The sequence below is a fragment of the Gadus chalcogrammus genome, chromosome 9 (genome assembly GCF_026213295.1).
Source record: "Gadus chalcogrammus isolate NIFS_2021 chromosome 9, NIFS_Gcha_1.0, whole genome shotgun sequence".
NCBI lineage: Eukaryota > Metazoa > Chordata > Actinopteri > Gadiformes > Gadidae > Gadus > Gadus chalcogrammus.
The window spans coordinates 11,800,151-11,813,951 of NC_079420.1; the positions used below are offsets into that span (position 1 = coordinate 11,800,151).

Here is a 13,801-nt window from a genome sequence, read left to right on the forward strand (position 1 = left end):
GTCTGGTACAGTCTGGAGCTGTGGTCCTCACAGCGAGCCCAGAGCCACAGACAGGGCTTCAGCCTCACTGCTGGGGGCTGCAGAGGGATACAGCAGTAGGACCTGGCAGACAGACAGACAGACAGACAGACAGACAGACAAGTTATACATAATACAAAATGTTGGTACCCAGTAGCTTGCATTTATCATACACTGTAGGTTGACTGGTTAATTGGTTAGTTACGAATCTTCAACTGTAGGTTAGCTGGTTAGTTAGCTAGTTACTGTCATACTCTATAGGTTAGCTGGTTAGTTACCTGTCATACTGTGTAGGTTGAGGTTAGCTGGTTAGTGAGCTAGTTAGCTGTCATACTCTGTAGCCTGAGGTTAGCTGGTTAATTAGGGTAAGAGTTAGGCTTACTCTGTAGGTTAGCTGGATAGTTAGCTAGTTACCTGGAATACTTTGTAGGTTAGCTGGTTAGTTAGATAGTGACCTGTCATACTATGTAGGTTAGCTGGTTAGTTAGCTAGTTACCTGTCATACTCTGTAGGTTAGCTGGTTAGTTAGCTAGTTACCTGTCGTACTCTGTAGGTTTGCTGGTTAGTTAGCTAGTTACCTGTCTTACTCTGTAGGTTAGCTGGTTAGTTAGCTAGTTACCTGCCATACTCTGTAGGTTTGCTGGTTAGTTAGCCTGTTACCTATCGTATTCTGTAGGCTGAGGCTTCATGGGGGCGGAGATGCTCCTGTTTGGTGGTTCTGGGTTCAGAGACTCCTCTCTGTCCAGCTCCTCCTCAGACTCCAGCAGCCCCTGAGCCTCCTCATTCAGGTCCTCTCTGCTCCTCCCCAGGTTCTCTCTGCTCCTCCCCAGGTTCTCTCTGCTCCTCCCCAGGCTCTCTCTGCTCCTCATCAGGTCCTCTCTGCTCCTTGTCAGGTCCTTCTTTGATTTTCTCATCTCCACCATTTTCCCACAATTCCCTGGAAAAAACGAGCAGGTTGAGTTCATGAATTGAATGGATCTTTATAGAGTTCTATAGATCTGCAAAGCTCTTTATATTTATATAGTTCTATATATCTATATCCAGGGCTATATATCTACCTCCCAAAGGCTTTATCCACTCGTATAACCCAGAGGTATCGCTTTCAGTCACACCAACCTCAGAAGATAACCTTAGTAGTGTCACTAGTTACATCACAACGAACCTCCACTCCAAGTCAACCAATACATCTACTCGTGTGCAGTCGTGTGCCTACCCAAGGAGAGTTCAAAGGTCAGCGGCCTGGTTCCTACAGAGGGGTCCATCTTTGTGACCTCGAAGAGTGTAGCAAACATCAAGAACTCCTCGACTGGTCCCAGGAAGCCCTAAGAGCAGATAAGAGCATCAGGTAAAGGTCAGAGATAAGGTCGGAGATAGGTAAGAGATCAGGAGATAGAGTTCAGGAGTTAGGGTTAGAGGTCAGAGGTCAGGAGTTAGAGGTCAGGAGTTATTGTTGGAGGTCAGGACTTAGTGTTAGAGGTCAGGAGTTAGGGTTAGGGGTCAGGAGTTAGGGTTAGAGGTCAGGAATAAGGGTAAGAGGTCAGGAGTTAGGGTAAGAGGTCAGGAGTTAGGGTAAGAGGTCAGAGGTCAGGAGTTAGAGGTCAGGAGTTATTGTTAGAGGTCAGGAGTTGGGATTAGAGGTTCAGTATAATAATGATAACCTCTGGAAGTGGATGGACTTCCTCTGTCTCCACGGTAACGGCCTCAGGAACTTCCAGAATAATTTCTGGTTCCTCAGCTGGTTTAGACTCCGCAGAGCCTGACACAGAAACAAAATGGAGGAGAAGGTTTGTATCACATTCTGGTCTCTCCTCCAGGCTCACCACGCATCCTACAGCAATCAGCTGTGGGTTTGTTAGGGGTTAGGCTTATGGTTAGGCCTGGGGTTAGGGGTTAAGGGTTAGGGGTAAGGGTTAGGGTTAGAGGTGACTAATGGGTAACTTCACAGATCACTTGGAGGGGGGGCATGGCGTGCAAGCAGAGGCAGACATCCCATAATCACAGAGAGCCCAGTGATCCAAGTAATCCCAGAAATCACAGTGCCCATGAGGAACTGACCTTCCTTCTTGTCCCTCTTCTTACTCTTCTTCTTCTTCGTCGTCATGAACTTACCCATCGCACCTTTCACCTGAAGAGGCAGACAGCTCAGGGTCAGACTAGGGTCAACCTAGGATCAGGCTCAGGGTCAACCTAGGGTCAGATTAGGGTCAGGCTCAGGGTCAACCTAGGGTCAACCTAGGGTCAACCTAGGATCAGGCTCAGGGTCAACCTAGGGTCAGACTAGGGTCAGGCTCAGGGTCAATCTAGGAGAGAAGGGTACTTAATAGGTGTGTATGTACACTGTGAGCCACTACGTTGTCATGGAGATACAGCCAAGACATTATCAGTACCTTGCCGAGAGCGGAGCCGGTCTCCGTGTTGACGCCAGAGGGGGAGGAGTAGACGGTGACATTAAGCGCCAATAGGATCCGCCCGCGGTAGAAGATCCCTTCACCCAGACCCTCATTTAACGCCTGGAGGAGAGGGGAGAGGGGAGAGGAGAGAGGAGAGAAGAGAGGAGATCAGATGGGAGAGTAGTTAAGAGAGATGAGAGGAGGGTAGAACAATGGGAGCAGAGAAAGGAGAGAGGAAACTTTTAATCACTTTATGATAAAGTGTTTGTGTGTATATACGTGTGTGGGTGTACTTGTGTGCATGCGCATGCGTGCGTGCTTGCGTCTGTGTGCATATGTGTGCGTGTACCTGGTGAACGTCCCCCAGCGTGGAGTTCTGCGGGGACCCGTACAGGTTGACCCAGCTGGGGCCGAAGGTAGCGTTGAACCCTGAGACACAAACTTCTGGAGGTGAGGGTGGTGCTCAGAGGAGCTCCACCGGGTGGGGTCCTGATCACAGGAGGAGGTGTAGTAGGGGGGGGTTAGAACTCATACCGTTCCTGGTGGGGTCTGAGATCTGCTCGAAGTCCAGGAAGTGGGTGGCCAAGGCCACATCGCCCAGGGCGGCGTCGTCGAGGACCTGGACCCGGATCCTACGGGCCAGCGGGGGGAACTGCTCTATGAAGGAGATCTGCTCGTTCCACACCGGACTGCTGCTGGACGACACCACCGAAGTCTCCCCCTGTCACACAGAGGGGGACGTCACACTGGGTCCAGACAGTCAGCCTCTGGTCCCATCGCCTCCATCAGACCATCTCACTCTGGACACTCAGGGTGTTCAGGGTGAAAACAAGACCACCCAGACCTGTTAGGACCTGAGACCCCGGAGTCTGGTCCTGTTAGGACCTGAGACCCAGAGAGTCCGGTCCTGTTAGGACCTGAGATCCCAGAGTCCGGTCCTGTTAGGACCTGAGACCCAGACACCCTGGTCCTGTTAGGATCTGAGACCCAGACACCCTGGTCCTGTTAGGATCTGAGACCCAGACACCCTGGTCCTGTTAGGACCAGGCCTTAGAGCAGGCACCTCAAAGCGGTGCCTGCTCTAAGGAGAAGGAGCAGACCACAGACCTGCTGCCCTGCGAAGTCGACCTGGACGTAGGGGTTGATGAAGACCTTCCGGTCGGAGGCCTTGGACAGGCTGGCCAAGATCCCGGCCTCCATTGTGGGCAGACCCTCCGCTCGGTAGACCCCGACGGTGAACCGCGCCCACGGCCGCTCCGCACCCAGACCCTTCGGGAGCAGCAGGTTCCTGAAGAACACAGAAGAACAGCTCCCTGAAGAACAGAGGAGAACAGCTCCCTGAAGAACAGAGGAGAACAGCTCCCTGAAGAACAGAGGAGAACAGCTCCCTCAAGAACACAGAAGAACAGCTCACTGAAGAACAGAGGAGAACAGCTCCCTCAAGAACACAGAAGAACAGCTCCCTGAATAACAGAGGAGAACAGGTTCCTGAAGAACACAGAAGAACAGCTCCCTGAAGAACAGAGGAGAACAGGTTCCTGAGGAACAGAGAAGAACACAAAAGAACACAGAAGAACAGTTCCCTGAAGAACAGAGAAGAACAGAGAAGAAAACAGAAGAACAGGATCCTGAAGAACAGAGAAGAACACAGAAGAACAGTTCCCTGAAGAACAGAGAAGAACAGAGAAGAAAACAGAAGAACAGGATCCTGAAGAACAGAGAAGAACACAGAAGAACAGTTCCCTGAAGAACAGAGAAGAACACAGAAGAACAGGATCCTGAAGAACAGAGAAAAATAGGTTACTGAGGAACAGAGAAGAACAGAGAAGAACAGGTTCCTGAAGAACAGAGAAGAACAGGTTCCTGAAGAACAGGTTCTTCAGGAACTTCTTCTAATCCCCGATACCACCAGCCCTGTGCATCAGGCCGTCCTCCCAGAATGCATTGCTCCTCACTTGTCGATGTCCTGGTTGACTCCGGAGGCGGGGGGCAGACTGGACGTGGTCAGGGCCTCGCCCCTCATCAGCACGCTGAGGGTGGCCTTCACGTAACCTTTGACCCCCGCCCGGGTATCCCCGGGGTCGCTAAGGGGCGCCCACTTCTGGAAGAACCCGTGGTCTGGAAGAATACTGCAGTATTAATACCTAGTATGCATCTAGTACTGCAGTATTAACGTGGTCTGGAAGAATACTGCAGTATTAATACCTGGTATGTATCTAATACTGCAGAATTAACGTGGTCTGAAAGAATACTGCAGTATTAATACCTGGTATGTATCTAGTACAGCAGTATTAACATGGTCTGAAAGAATACTGCAGTATTAATACCTAGTATGTATCTAATACTGCAGTATTAATACCTAATATGTATCTATTACTGCAGTATTTAAGTGGTCTGAAAGATTACTGCAGTATTAATAACTAGGATGTATCTATTACTGCAGAATTAATATGGTCTGAAAGAATACTGCAGTATTAATACCTAGTATGTATCTAGTACTGCAGTATTAACGTGGTCTGAAAGAATACTGCCATATTAATACCTAGTATGTATCTAATACTGCAGTATTAATATGGTCTGAAAGAATACTGCAGTATTAATACCTAGTATGTATCTATTACTGCAGTATTAACGTGGTCTGAAAGAATACTGCAGTATTTAAACCTACTAAATATATATTACTGCAGTATCAATACTGAGTATGTATCTATTACTGCAGTATTAATGCCTAGTATGTATCTAGTACTGCAGTATTAATGTGGTCTCTAAGACTACTGCAGTATGAATACCTAGTATGTATCTAGTACTGCAGTATTAATGTGGTATGAAAGAATACTGCAGTATTAATACCTATTATGTATCTAGTACTGCAGTATTAATACCTAGTAAGTTTATATTACTGCACTATTAATGTGGTCTGGAAGATTACTGCAGTATTTATACCTGGTATGAATCTATTACTGCAGTATTAATGTGTTCTGGAAGTGTACTGCAGTATAAATGTGTTCTGAAGGAACACTGCAGTATTAATACCTAGTATGTATCTATTACTGCAGTATTAACACCTAGTATGAATCTATTACTGCAGTATTTATGTGTTCTGAAAGAATACTGCAGTATTTATACCTAGTACGAATCTATTACTGCAGCTTTTAGGTGGTCGGAAGTACACTGCAGTATTAATAACTAGTATGATCTATTACTGCAGTATTAATGTGTAGTAGTATCACCTGGTTGACTGTAAACGGTGGCGATATCGATCTTAAAGGTTCCGATATGGGTCATTAGGAACGCCAACGTCCGCCTGTGGAACACCTGTCAGGAAGTGACATCACAACCACAATACAGACAACATCATCGTCTTGTGTCGAACTAAACTAATACCAAACTAACCTTTTTTATAGAAGGTTTAGTAGCTTAACTAGCCTTTATTATAGTAGGTTTAGTAGCTCAACTAACCTATATTATGGAAGGTTTAGTAGCTAAACTAACCTTTATTAGGGTAGGTTTAGTAGCTCAACTAACCTATATTATAGAACGTTTAGTAGCTAAACTGACCTTTATTATAGAAGGTTTAGTAGCTCAGTTAACCTATATTATAGAAGATTTAGTAGCTAAACTAACTTTTATTATAGAAGATTAAGTAGTTAAACAACCTTTATAAATAAGGTTTAGTAGTTAAATAACCTATATTGTAGAAGATTTAGTAGCTAAACTAACTTTTATTATAGAAAATTAAGTAGTTAAACAACCTTTATAAACAAGGTTTAGTGGTTACATAACCTTTATATATAAGGTTTAGTAGCTAAACTAACCTTTATTATCGAAGATTTAGCAGTTAAATAACCTTTATATATAAGGTTTGGTTGCTTAACTAACTGGGAAAGTGAACAAACAAACCTTCATCTCAATGACTTGATCAAACAAGGTGTCCGCCGTCTCCTGGAATTCAAACATGAAGTTCTGGAAGAGAGCAGGAGAGAGGGTAGTTTAGGTTAGGCTAGGTTAGGTTAGGTTAGGCTAGTGTTCAGTGTGTTGGTCTCGGACCGGGAGGATGTGCTTCACTAGACTCTACTGTGTCTTCTGCCCACAGGTCTGCTCTACTCTTAGTAGAGCAGACCTGTGGGTTTGTCTTGGTGGTAAGTCTATAGTATGTTAGTCTGAGTGGTTAGTGTACATTGGGTTAGTAAAGGGTAGGTTAGTCACTCCACCTCGTTGTAGAAGGGGCAGTTGGTGGACTTCTGGGTGGACGTGTGTTTCTTCTGGTTCCCCACCCTGATGAAGACCGCCGGGTTGATATTCACTCCGACCAACTTCTGGGCCTCCAAGATATTAATATTCACCTGAAACCACGCAGAAGAACACAAACCTAACCTTTACTAATCCATACTAGCTCGTCCTAACTAACTATCCCTTACACTAACTAATCCTAACTGACCAACCTAAAGTAGTACCTCTAAGTAGTTAATACTCCGTGTCCTGATACTGTGACCTCACCCTGAGGCTGTGACCTCACCTCTGAACTCACCCTGAGGCTGTGACCTCACCTCTGACCTCACCCTGAGGCTGTGACATCACCTCTGACCTCCCCCTGAGGCTGTGACATCACCTCTGACCTCACCCTGAGGCTGTGACATCACCTCTGACCTCCCCCTGAGGCTGTGACATCACCTCTGACCTCCCCCTGAGGCTGAGACCTCACCTCTGACCTCCCCCTGAGGCTGAGACCTCACCTCTGACCTCCCCCTGAGGCTGTGACCTCACCCCTGACCTCACCCTGAAGCTGTGACATCACCTCTGACCTCACCCTGAGGCTGTGACCTCACCTGGAAGCTCTGCACCCGGGGGATGGTGGCAAGCACGTGTCGGGACAGCGGTCTGAAACGACTACACAAACACAGGAGTTGCTGTCATTAGACACTTTAGTCTTTATGATCCATGAGCAATACAACATAATGCACTGGATTATCAAGCCTTCATTAGTCAGACAGAGGGCAGACAGACAGGTACCCCATTAGTGAGACAGACAGAGGACAGACAGACAGGTACCCTGTTAGTGAGACAGACAGAGGACAGACAGACAGGTACCCCATTAGTGAGACAGACAGAGGACAGACAGACAGGTACCCTGTTAGTGAGACAGACAGAGGACAGACAGACAGGTACCCCATTAGTGAGACAGACAGAGGGCAGACAGACAGGTACCCCATTAGTGAGACAGACAGAGGGCAGACAGACAGGTACCCCATTAGTGAGACAGACAGAGGGCAGACAGACAGGTACCCCATTAGTGAGACAGACAGAGGGCAGACAGACAGGTACCCCATTAGTGAGACAGACAGAGGGCAGACAGACAGGTACCCCATTAGTGAGACAGAGAGAGGGCAGACGGACAGGTACCCTGTTAGTGAGACAGACAGAGGACAGACAGACAGGTACCCTATTAGTGAGATAGACAGACAGTTACCCCATTAGTAAGTGGGCAGACAGACAGGTACCCTTTTGAGTGAGACAAACACAGGGCAGACAGACAGGTACCTTAACAGGGGAGTCAGTGTGATATTGGAGGCTTCAATGTCTGTGATTTCATCGTCTTCATCCTGGTCGTCATCCTCAGTGTCTCCGGTCCGGACCAGCGCTCGACCAATCCTGCGAGTCTCTCTCTCCAACGCCTCCGCATCGGACTGACTGACACAGAACCATGAAACCACATCCTGTTACCCCACCTGTTACACCACCCACACATCCTGTTACACCACCCGCACATTCTGTTACACCACCTGTTATACCAACAGTAAATCCTGTTACACCACCTGTTACACCAACAAGTACATCCTGATACACCACCTGTTACACCACCAGTACATCCTGTTACAACACCTGTTTACTATCTGTTACAAAAACAAGTACATCCTGTTACAACACCTGTTACACCACCCGCACATCCTATTACACCCCGCACATCCTGTTACAACCCCTGTTGCACCACCAGTTATACCATCAATTACACCACCTGTTACACCACCAACACATCCTGTTACACCACCTGTTACACCACCCTTCACACCAGCAGCATCATCTACCTCTCAGGATCATCGTAGCCGAGGTTTCTGATGACCAGACTTGATCTGGAAGAGAGGAGACGGAGAACATAGAAGAGCATCATGACCTCATCACTAACGAGCTCGTTAGTCCCCAGTGACCCCAAGTGACCACCCAGGGCACTGGACTGGGACCCCCCAGGACCCCAGCCCCAAGGGCCCTGGACTGAGACCCCCGGACCCCAAGGGACACCAGGTGTTGAACTTACTGGCTGTCTCGTCTCTTTAAGAAGTCCTGTCCGTCCCACCCCCCAGCTGCGCCCTGCAGAGGGTTATACACCAGCTCCAGCTCCACGTAGATCTATAGCACATAAATCAAATAGATCTAGAGCACATAGATCACAAAGGTCTACAATACATAGATCACAACGATACATACATATATTAAGCTGCTCTCGTGTGTGTGTGTGTGTGTGTGTGTGTGTGTGTGTGTGTGTGTGTGTGTGTGTGTGTGTGTGTGTGTGTGTGTGTGTGTGTGTGTGTGTGTGTGTGTGTGTGTGTGTGTGTGTGTGTGTGTCTTACTTCTGTTAAACTGTAGTTGACGTCTGTGAGTGGTTCCCGTAGTAACAACCGCCCGGTCAGCACAGCGTGTTGAAGACTGACGACCAGTTTACCCAGCAGCCTATCACAATCACACAACGGGTTGTTTCATAAGAACTCAACGATACCTATGCGTGCGTGCGTGCGTGCGTGCGTGCGTGCGTGCGTGCGTGCGTGCGTGCGTGCGTGCGTGCGTGTGTGTGTGTATGTGTGTGTGTGGATGTGGATGTGTGCGTGCGTGTGTGTGTCTGTGTGTGAGTGTGTGTGTGCATGTCCGTGTGTGTGTGTGTGTGTGTGCGTGTGCTACCTGTGGGAGAATACTTTGCTCATGTTGTAAACACTGACGCAGAGGACCTCGTCCTTCATGATGTTCCCGTAGTGTGGCCAGCGGAAGTGCTGCAACATAGGGGAACCATCACGTTAATAACAATATATGAGACCGTTATGATACCAACCATCACATTAATAGCATAGGGGACAGTTATGATACAAATCATTACATTAATAACAACATAGGAGACAGTTATGATAGAAACCATCACATTAATAACAACATAGGAGACAGTTATGATACAAATCATCACATTAATGACAACATAGGACACAGTTATGATAGTAACCATCACATTAATAACAAGATAATTATGATTTAAACCATCACCTTAATAACAATATAGAAGACAGTGATGATATAAACCATCACCTTAATAAAAAAATATAAGACAGTTATGATCTAAACCATCACATTAATAATTCACATATCATATTTACTTAAAAATACTAAACATGACACACTACACACACACACACACACACGTGTCCAGGTAGTTTGCAGTGATTTCAACACACCTTGGTGTATCAGTGTGACCACATGATTGTTGCGTCAATACTGACAGTAGAGCACACACTCTAATGTTGTGACCACGGTTACCAACATTAGAATTTGAATGTTGTAATTGAGCTCTCAAAATAAAGACTTGGTGAGATCCGACTAACCCTCAACCTGGAGAAGCCATGGGTTCAAGTCCCTTTGTGTTGGTCTCTGGAGACTCATATTCATATGGACATCTGAGTCACACACTCTTACACACACACACACACACACACACACACACACACACACACACACACACACACACACACACACACACTGAGAATGCAACATGAAACTGTTGCGTTTGTCTAGATTGGAAGGGTTTTAATGAGAGATTATAGATAAGGAGCGATACGCAGCACACCTTCAACACACAGACACGCCCGTTCTGCTCCACTTAGCCAGCCGGACTCACATCATGAGCTAAACCAGCGGCCGCAGCTCAGTGAACTAACGTCTCTCACCTGGTTGAACACGGCCACATTCTCACACTGCAGGACGCGCGTCTTATGGCTGAACCCTGGAGGCACACATTACACATTATACTTTATATACAACACATTATATAGTTATATACAACTATATATATAGTTAGATATATACATATTTATATATAACTATACATATAGTTATAAATAAACATATATATATATTTATAGTTAGACATATCTAACAATATAGTTTTATATATACGTATATACTGGACACACACTGGAGTCCAGTGTATTCCAGTGTGGAATATACAGGACAGATCACTGGACAACACAGCGTAGCACACTGTAAAACATTGGACAACACCAATTAATTCACTTGACAACACAAAGGGATACACTAGACCAGGGGTGTCAAACGTACGGCCCGCGGGCCGGATCAGGCCCGCGAACGGGTTTAATCCGGCCCGCGAGATGATTTTGTGAAGTACAGTATTGTAAAAAAAAAAAAAAAAATTTATAAAAATCCTTCCTAGCATTACATGAATTGCATTGACTGGCACTGACTAATTTGTTGTACATTGAACTACTGGACAATTGTGTGTAACTGGAAGTCGCTTTGGAATGTAACGTAAAATGATCTGCTATTTTTCAATGAAAGAAACTGCTGTTCTTAATGTGTCCACTAGAAATCGCAATAGCAATTATGTTAAGCAAGCAAACTTTATACCGGGGCTGAGCAGGGAGCAAGTATAAACAGGTAGTGCAGCTAGCCCGGAGCTACCTTGTCGCTCTGCCTTATGCTACGGCCACACCAACCGCGTTGCTCGCAGTGGATACCGCGAGTACCGCGCCTAACCTGACGCTTGATCGGTGTGTGGTGGTTCAACGCTTCCACCGCGTCACCGCGCCACCGCAGCTAGATGAGTCCATGTCCATGCAAGTGAACGGAGCGTTCCCTCTTCGTCATAACTATCAAACCAAACATCCTTCACATTCACTGAGCAAAAATTATGAAATTAAAATGCACATTTCTCGCTAAAAATGTTTCCATAAACGCATTTAATGGCGTAACTATAACTATTTCCACCCAGAATAAAGAAAGATGTCGGCCGTGGCTGCGCTGGAGTCCGAGGTAGGAAACCCAAACGCCGCGTTTGGGTGCATGATAGAGTTTAGATCGGGTTAGATTAAATAATCTCTGATATAAATAACACTAATCGGGTTAAATAACTTCACATGGTGTGTCTGGTGTGTTTCCAGCATTCGTAGTGTTGATCAGCAGAGAAATAGTCCGCCAGGCTGCGTTTACGTGCGTAATTACGTGCAACTTCCGCGCCTAAAGCCCCCAACGCAACGCTTCAACGCGTGTACCGTGCCTAGACCAATGGTTCCCTATGCAAAAATGCCGATTTTCAACGCCCCTACCGCGAGCAACGCGGTTGGTGTGGCCGTACCTTTATACTTCCAACATTATGCGCTTTGGCACTCTCATTGCCCCAAAATGTCTCTGTCAAAAAGACGAAAAGTGGACACAGTGCAGAGTTTTACAAGAAAAATGGTCATCGTACTTTTTATTCACGGAAGTAAATGGGAAACCTGTGTTTGGTGTGCTCACAGCATGTTTAATTTTACAAAATTATGCCATATTTTTACCGGTCCGGCCCACTTGGGAATAGATTTTCCTCCATGTGGCCCCTAGGCTAAAATGAGTTTGACACCCCTGCACTAGACAGATCACTGGACAACACAAAGGGATACACTAGACAGATCACTGGACAACACAAAGGGATACACTAGACAGATCACTAGACTGATCACTGGACAACACAAAGGGATACACTAGACAGATCACTGGACAACACAAAGTGATACACTTGACAGAGGTGGTCAGAAGGTCTGATAATTCCTTTGCTCTCTGACCGCCCTAGCCATTAGTCACCAGAGCGCACTAGTCTCTGTGTGCCTCAAAGCATCTCAGAGCAAACTTCCACAATTCTGTCTAAGCTATTCTTGTCCTTCGCAGAACTTAAACCAACAGATAAATCAAACGTTAGAAGGCTTTCAGAGAGTGACAGATAGAAATTACAGAGATAGTCACAGAGACAGAGGGACAGAGACAGAGACACAGAGATAGTCAGATAGACAGAGTAGCAGAGATATAGAGACAGAGAGAGTCACAGAAACAGTCAGAGACAGCGATAGAGTCACAGAGACACAGCGATAGAGGCACAGAGACAGAGAAAGAGTCACAGAGACAGACAATCTCACAGAGAAAGAGTCACAGAGACAGCGATAGAGTCACAGAGACCAGGACTGAGGCGCCGGGTTAAGGGAAGTCTCGCTTCGCGACCAGGTTTATCAAATGTATGTTGAGCCAAACAGAGCTAATACATACGCACGCCTAAGTATATAATGATACCTTTATATGTACATATATATATATATATCTCAATTCCGTTGGATTACCTCTGAAGGTGAGCTCCACCTTGCGGTCCGATCGTCCAGGGAGGTTAGAAATCCTCTTCAGGTTCACTGTGATGGACATGACTCCGACCTGACCTTCGACCCTTACTACGACCTGACCCTAACTACGCCCCTTAACCTAGGAACTGACCCTAACTACGACCTGACCCTAGCCTCCTCTCTGTCCGGACATCATGCTCAGAAGGTGAGCTTGTTTCTGCTGTTGCTGTTCTTCTGTCTGCTGAGCAAACGGCCGCAGGCAGGGCGCCTGTGTGCTGACGACAGTGTGTGTGGAAGGACCCGCCTCGCCAGCCGTGTACACAGTGTGTGTGTGTGTGTGTGTGTGTACACACAGTGCATGTTAATGTAGGTGAAGGAAGAGACACACAAACTTCTGCTAACCAAAAGTACTGAAAGCCACAAGGAGACTCTCACTAACACGTTCATATTCCCACAGAGGTCTCCAGCCTGGTGTTCACAGCGCAGGTGGGCTCACCTTCTACACTTACAATACTTAAGGAGTACATCGCAAGCAGGAAGACGGTCAGAGGCCTGTACAGTGGAGAGCACCAAGGCAGTCCTGTAGACTAGAGTCATCTACAGACTAGTCGTCTAGAGAGAAGAGTCTGAGTAGGGTCCTCTAGACCAGAGTCCTCTAGAGTAGAGTTCTCTAGAGACAGAGTAGTCTGAATAGCCCTCTTGAGCCGATCTACCCAAAAGGGGTCCTGAACCATAGGGGTCCAAACCTAGATTAATTCAGGACCTAACATTCTCTAACCTAATAACTAAACTAACCATCTCTAACCTAATACATGAACCTACTATCCCATCCCAGAAGAAATAAACCCGCCTTCTAAGGTTTTACTGGTTACTATAAAAACAGCTTGCAGACCCCCGCAGAGCCCCAGGTACCACCAGGGGGCAGGTCTTGGAGGGGACCACCAGGGGGCACTAAGGACCCATTCATGGAGGGGACCACCA

The 13,801-nt window shown here is 46.6% G+C and overlaps 1 protein-coding gene across 1 annotated transcript in view; it reads right to left on the minus strand.

The window, feature by feature from the left end:
* Positions 1–13,078, minus strand: part of fer1l4 (fer-1 like family member 4) — a 32,824-nt gene extending 19,746 nt beyond the window's left edge. Inside the window, exons 1-21 of the mRNA XM_056598278.1 lie at positions 12,824–13,078; positions 10,388–10,443; positions 9,357–9,445; positions 9,032–9,131; positions 8,719–8,810; positions 8,492–8,536; positions 7,947–8,096; positions 7,235–7,295; positions 6,620–6,751; positions 6,309–6,371; positions 5,639–5,723; positions 4,364–4,526; positions 3,516–3,696; positions 2,943–3,129; positions 2,758–2,837; positions 2,406–2,528; positions 2,074–2,143; positions 1,677–1,774; positions 1,232–1,340; positions 679–955; positions 1–102 (exon numbers count right to left, since the gene is read on the minus strand). The exon at positions 1–102 is cut by the window's left edge and continues 31 nt beyond it. Of these exons, the coding sequence (XP_056454253.1) occupies positions 1–102; positions 679–955; positions 1,232–1,340; positions 1,677–1,774; positions 2,074–2,143; positions 2,406–2,528; positions 2,758–2,837; positions 2,943–3,129; positions 3,516–3,696; positions 4,364–4,526; positions 5,639–5,723; positions 6,309–6,371; positions 6,620–6,751; positions 7,235–7,295; positions 7,947–8,096; positions 8,492–8,536; positions 8,719–8,810; positions 9,032–9,131; positions 9,357–9,445; positions 10,388–10,443; positions 12,824–12,902 (2,342 nt within the window). The 5' untranslated portion in view covers positions 12,903–13,078. The remainder of the gene's footprint in view (positions 103–678; positions 956–1,231; positions 1,341–1,676; positions 1,775–2,073; positions 2,144–2,405; positions 2,529–2,757; positions 2,838–2,942; positions 3,130–3,515; positions 3,697–4,363; positions 4,527–5,638; positions 5,724–6,308; positions 6,372–6,619; positions 6,752–7,234; positions 7,296–7,946; positions 8,097–8,491; positions 8,537–8,718; positions 8,811–9,031; positions 9,132–9,356; positions 9,446–10,387; positions 10,444–12,823) is intronic.
* Between the last annotated feature and the right edge of the window lie 723 nt (positions 13,079–13,801).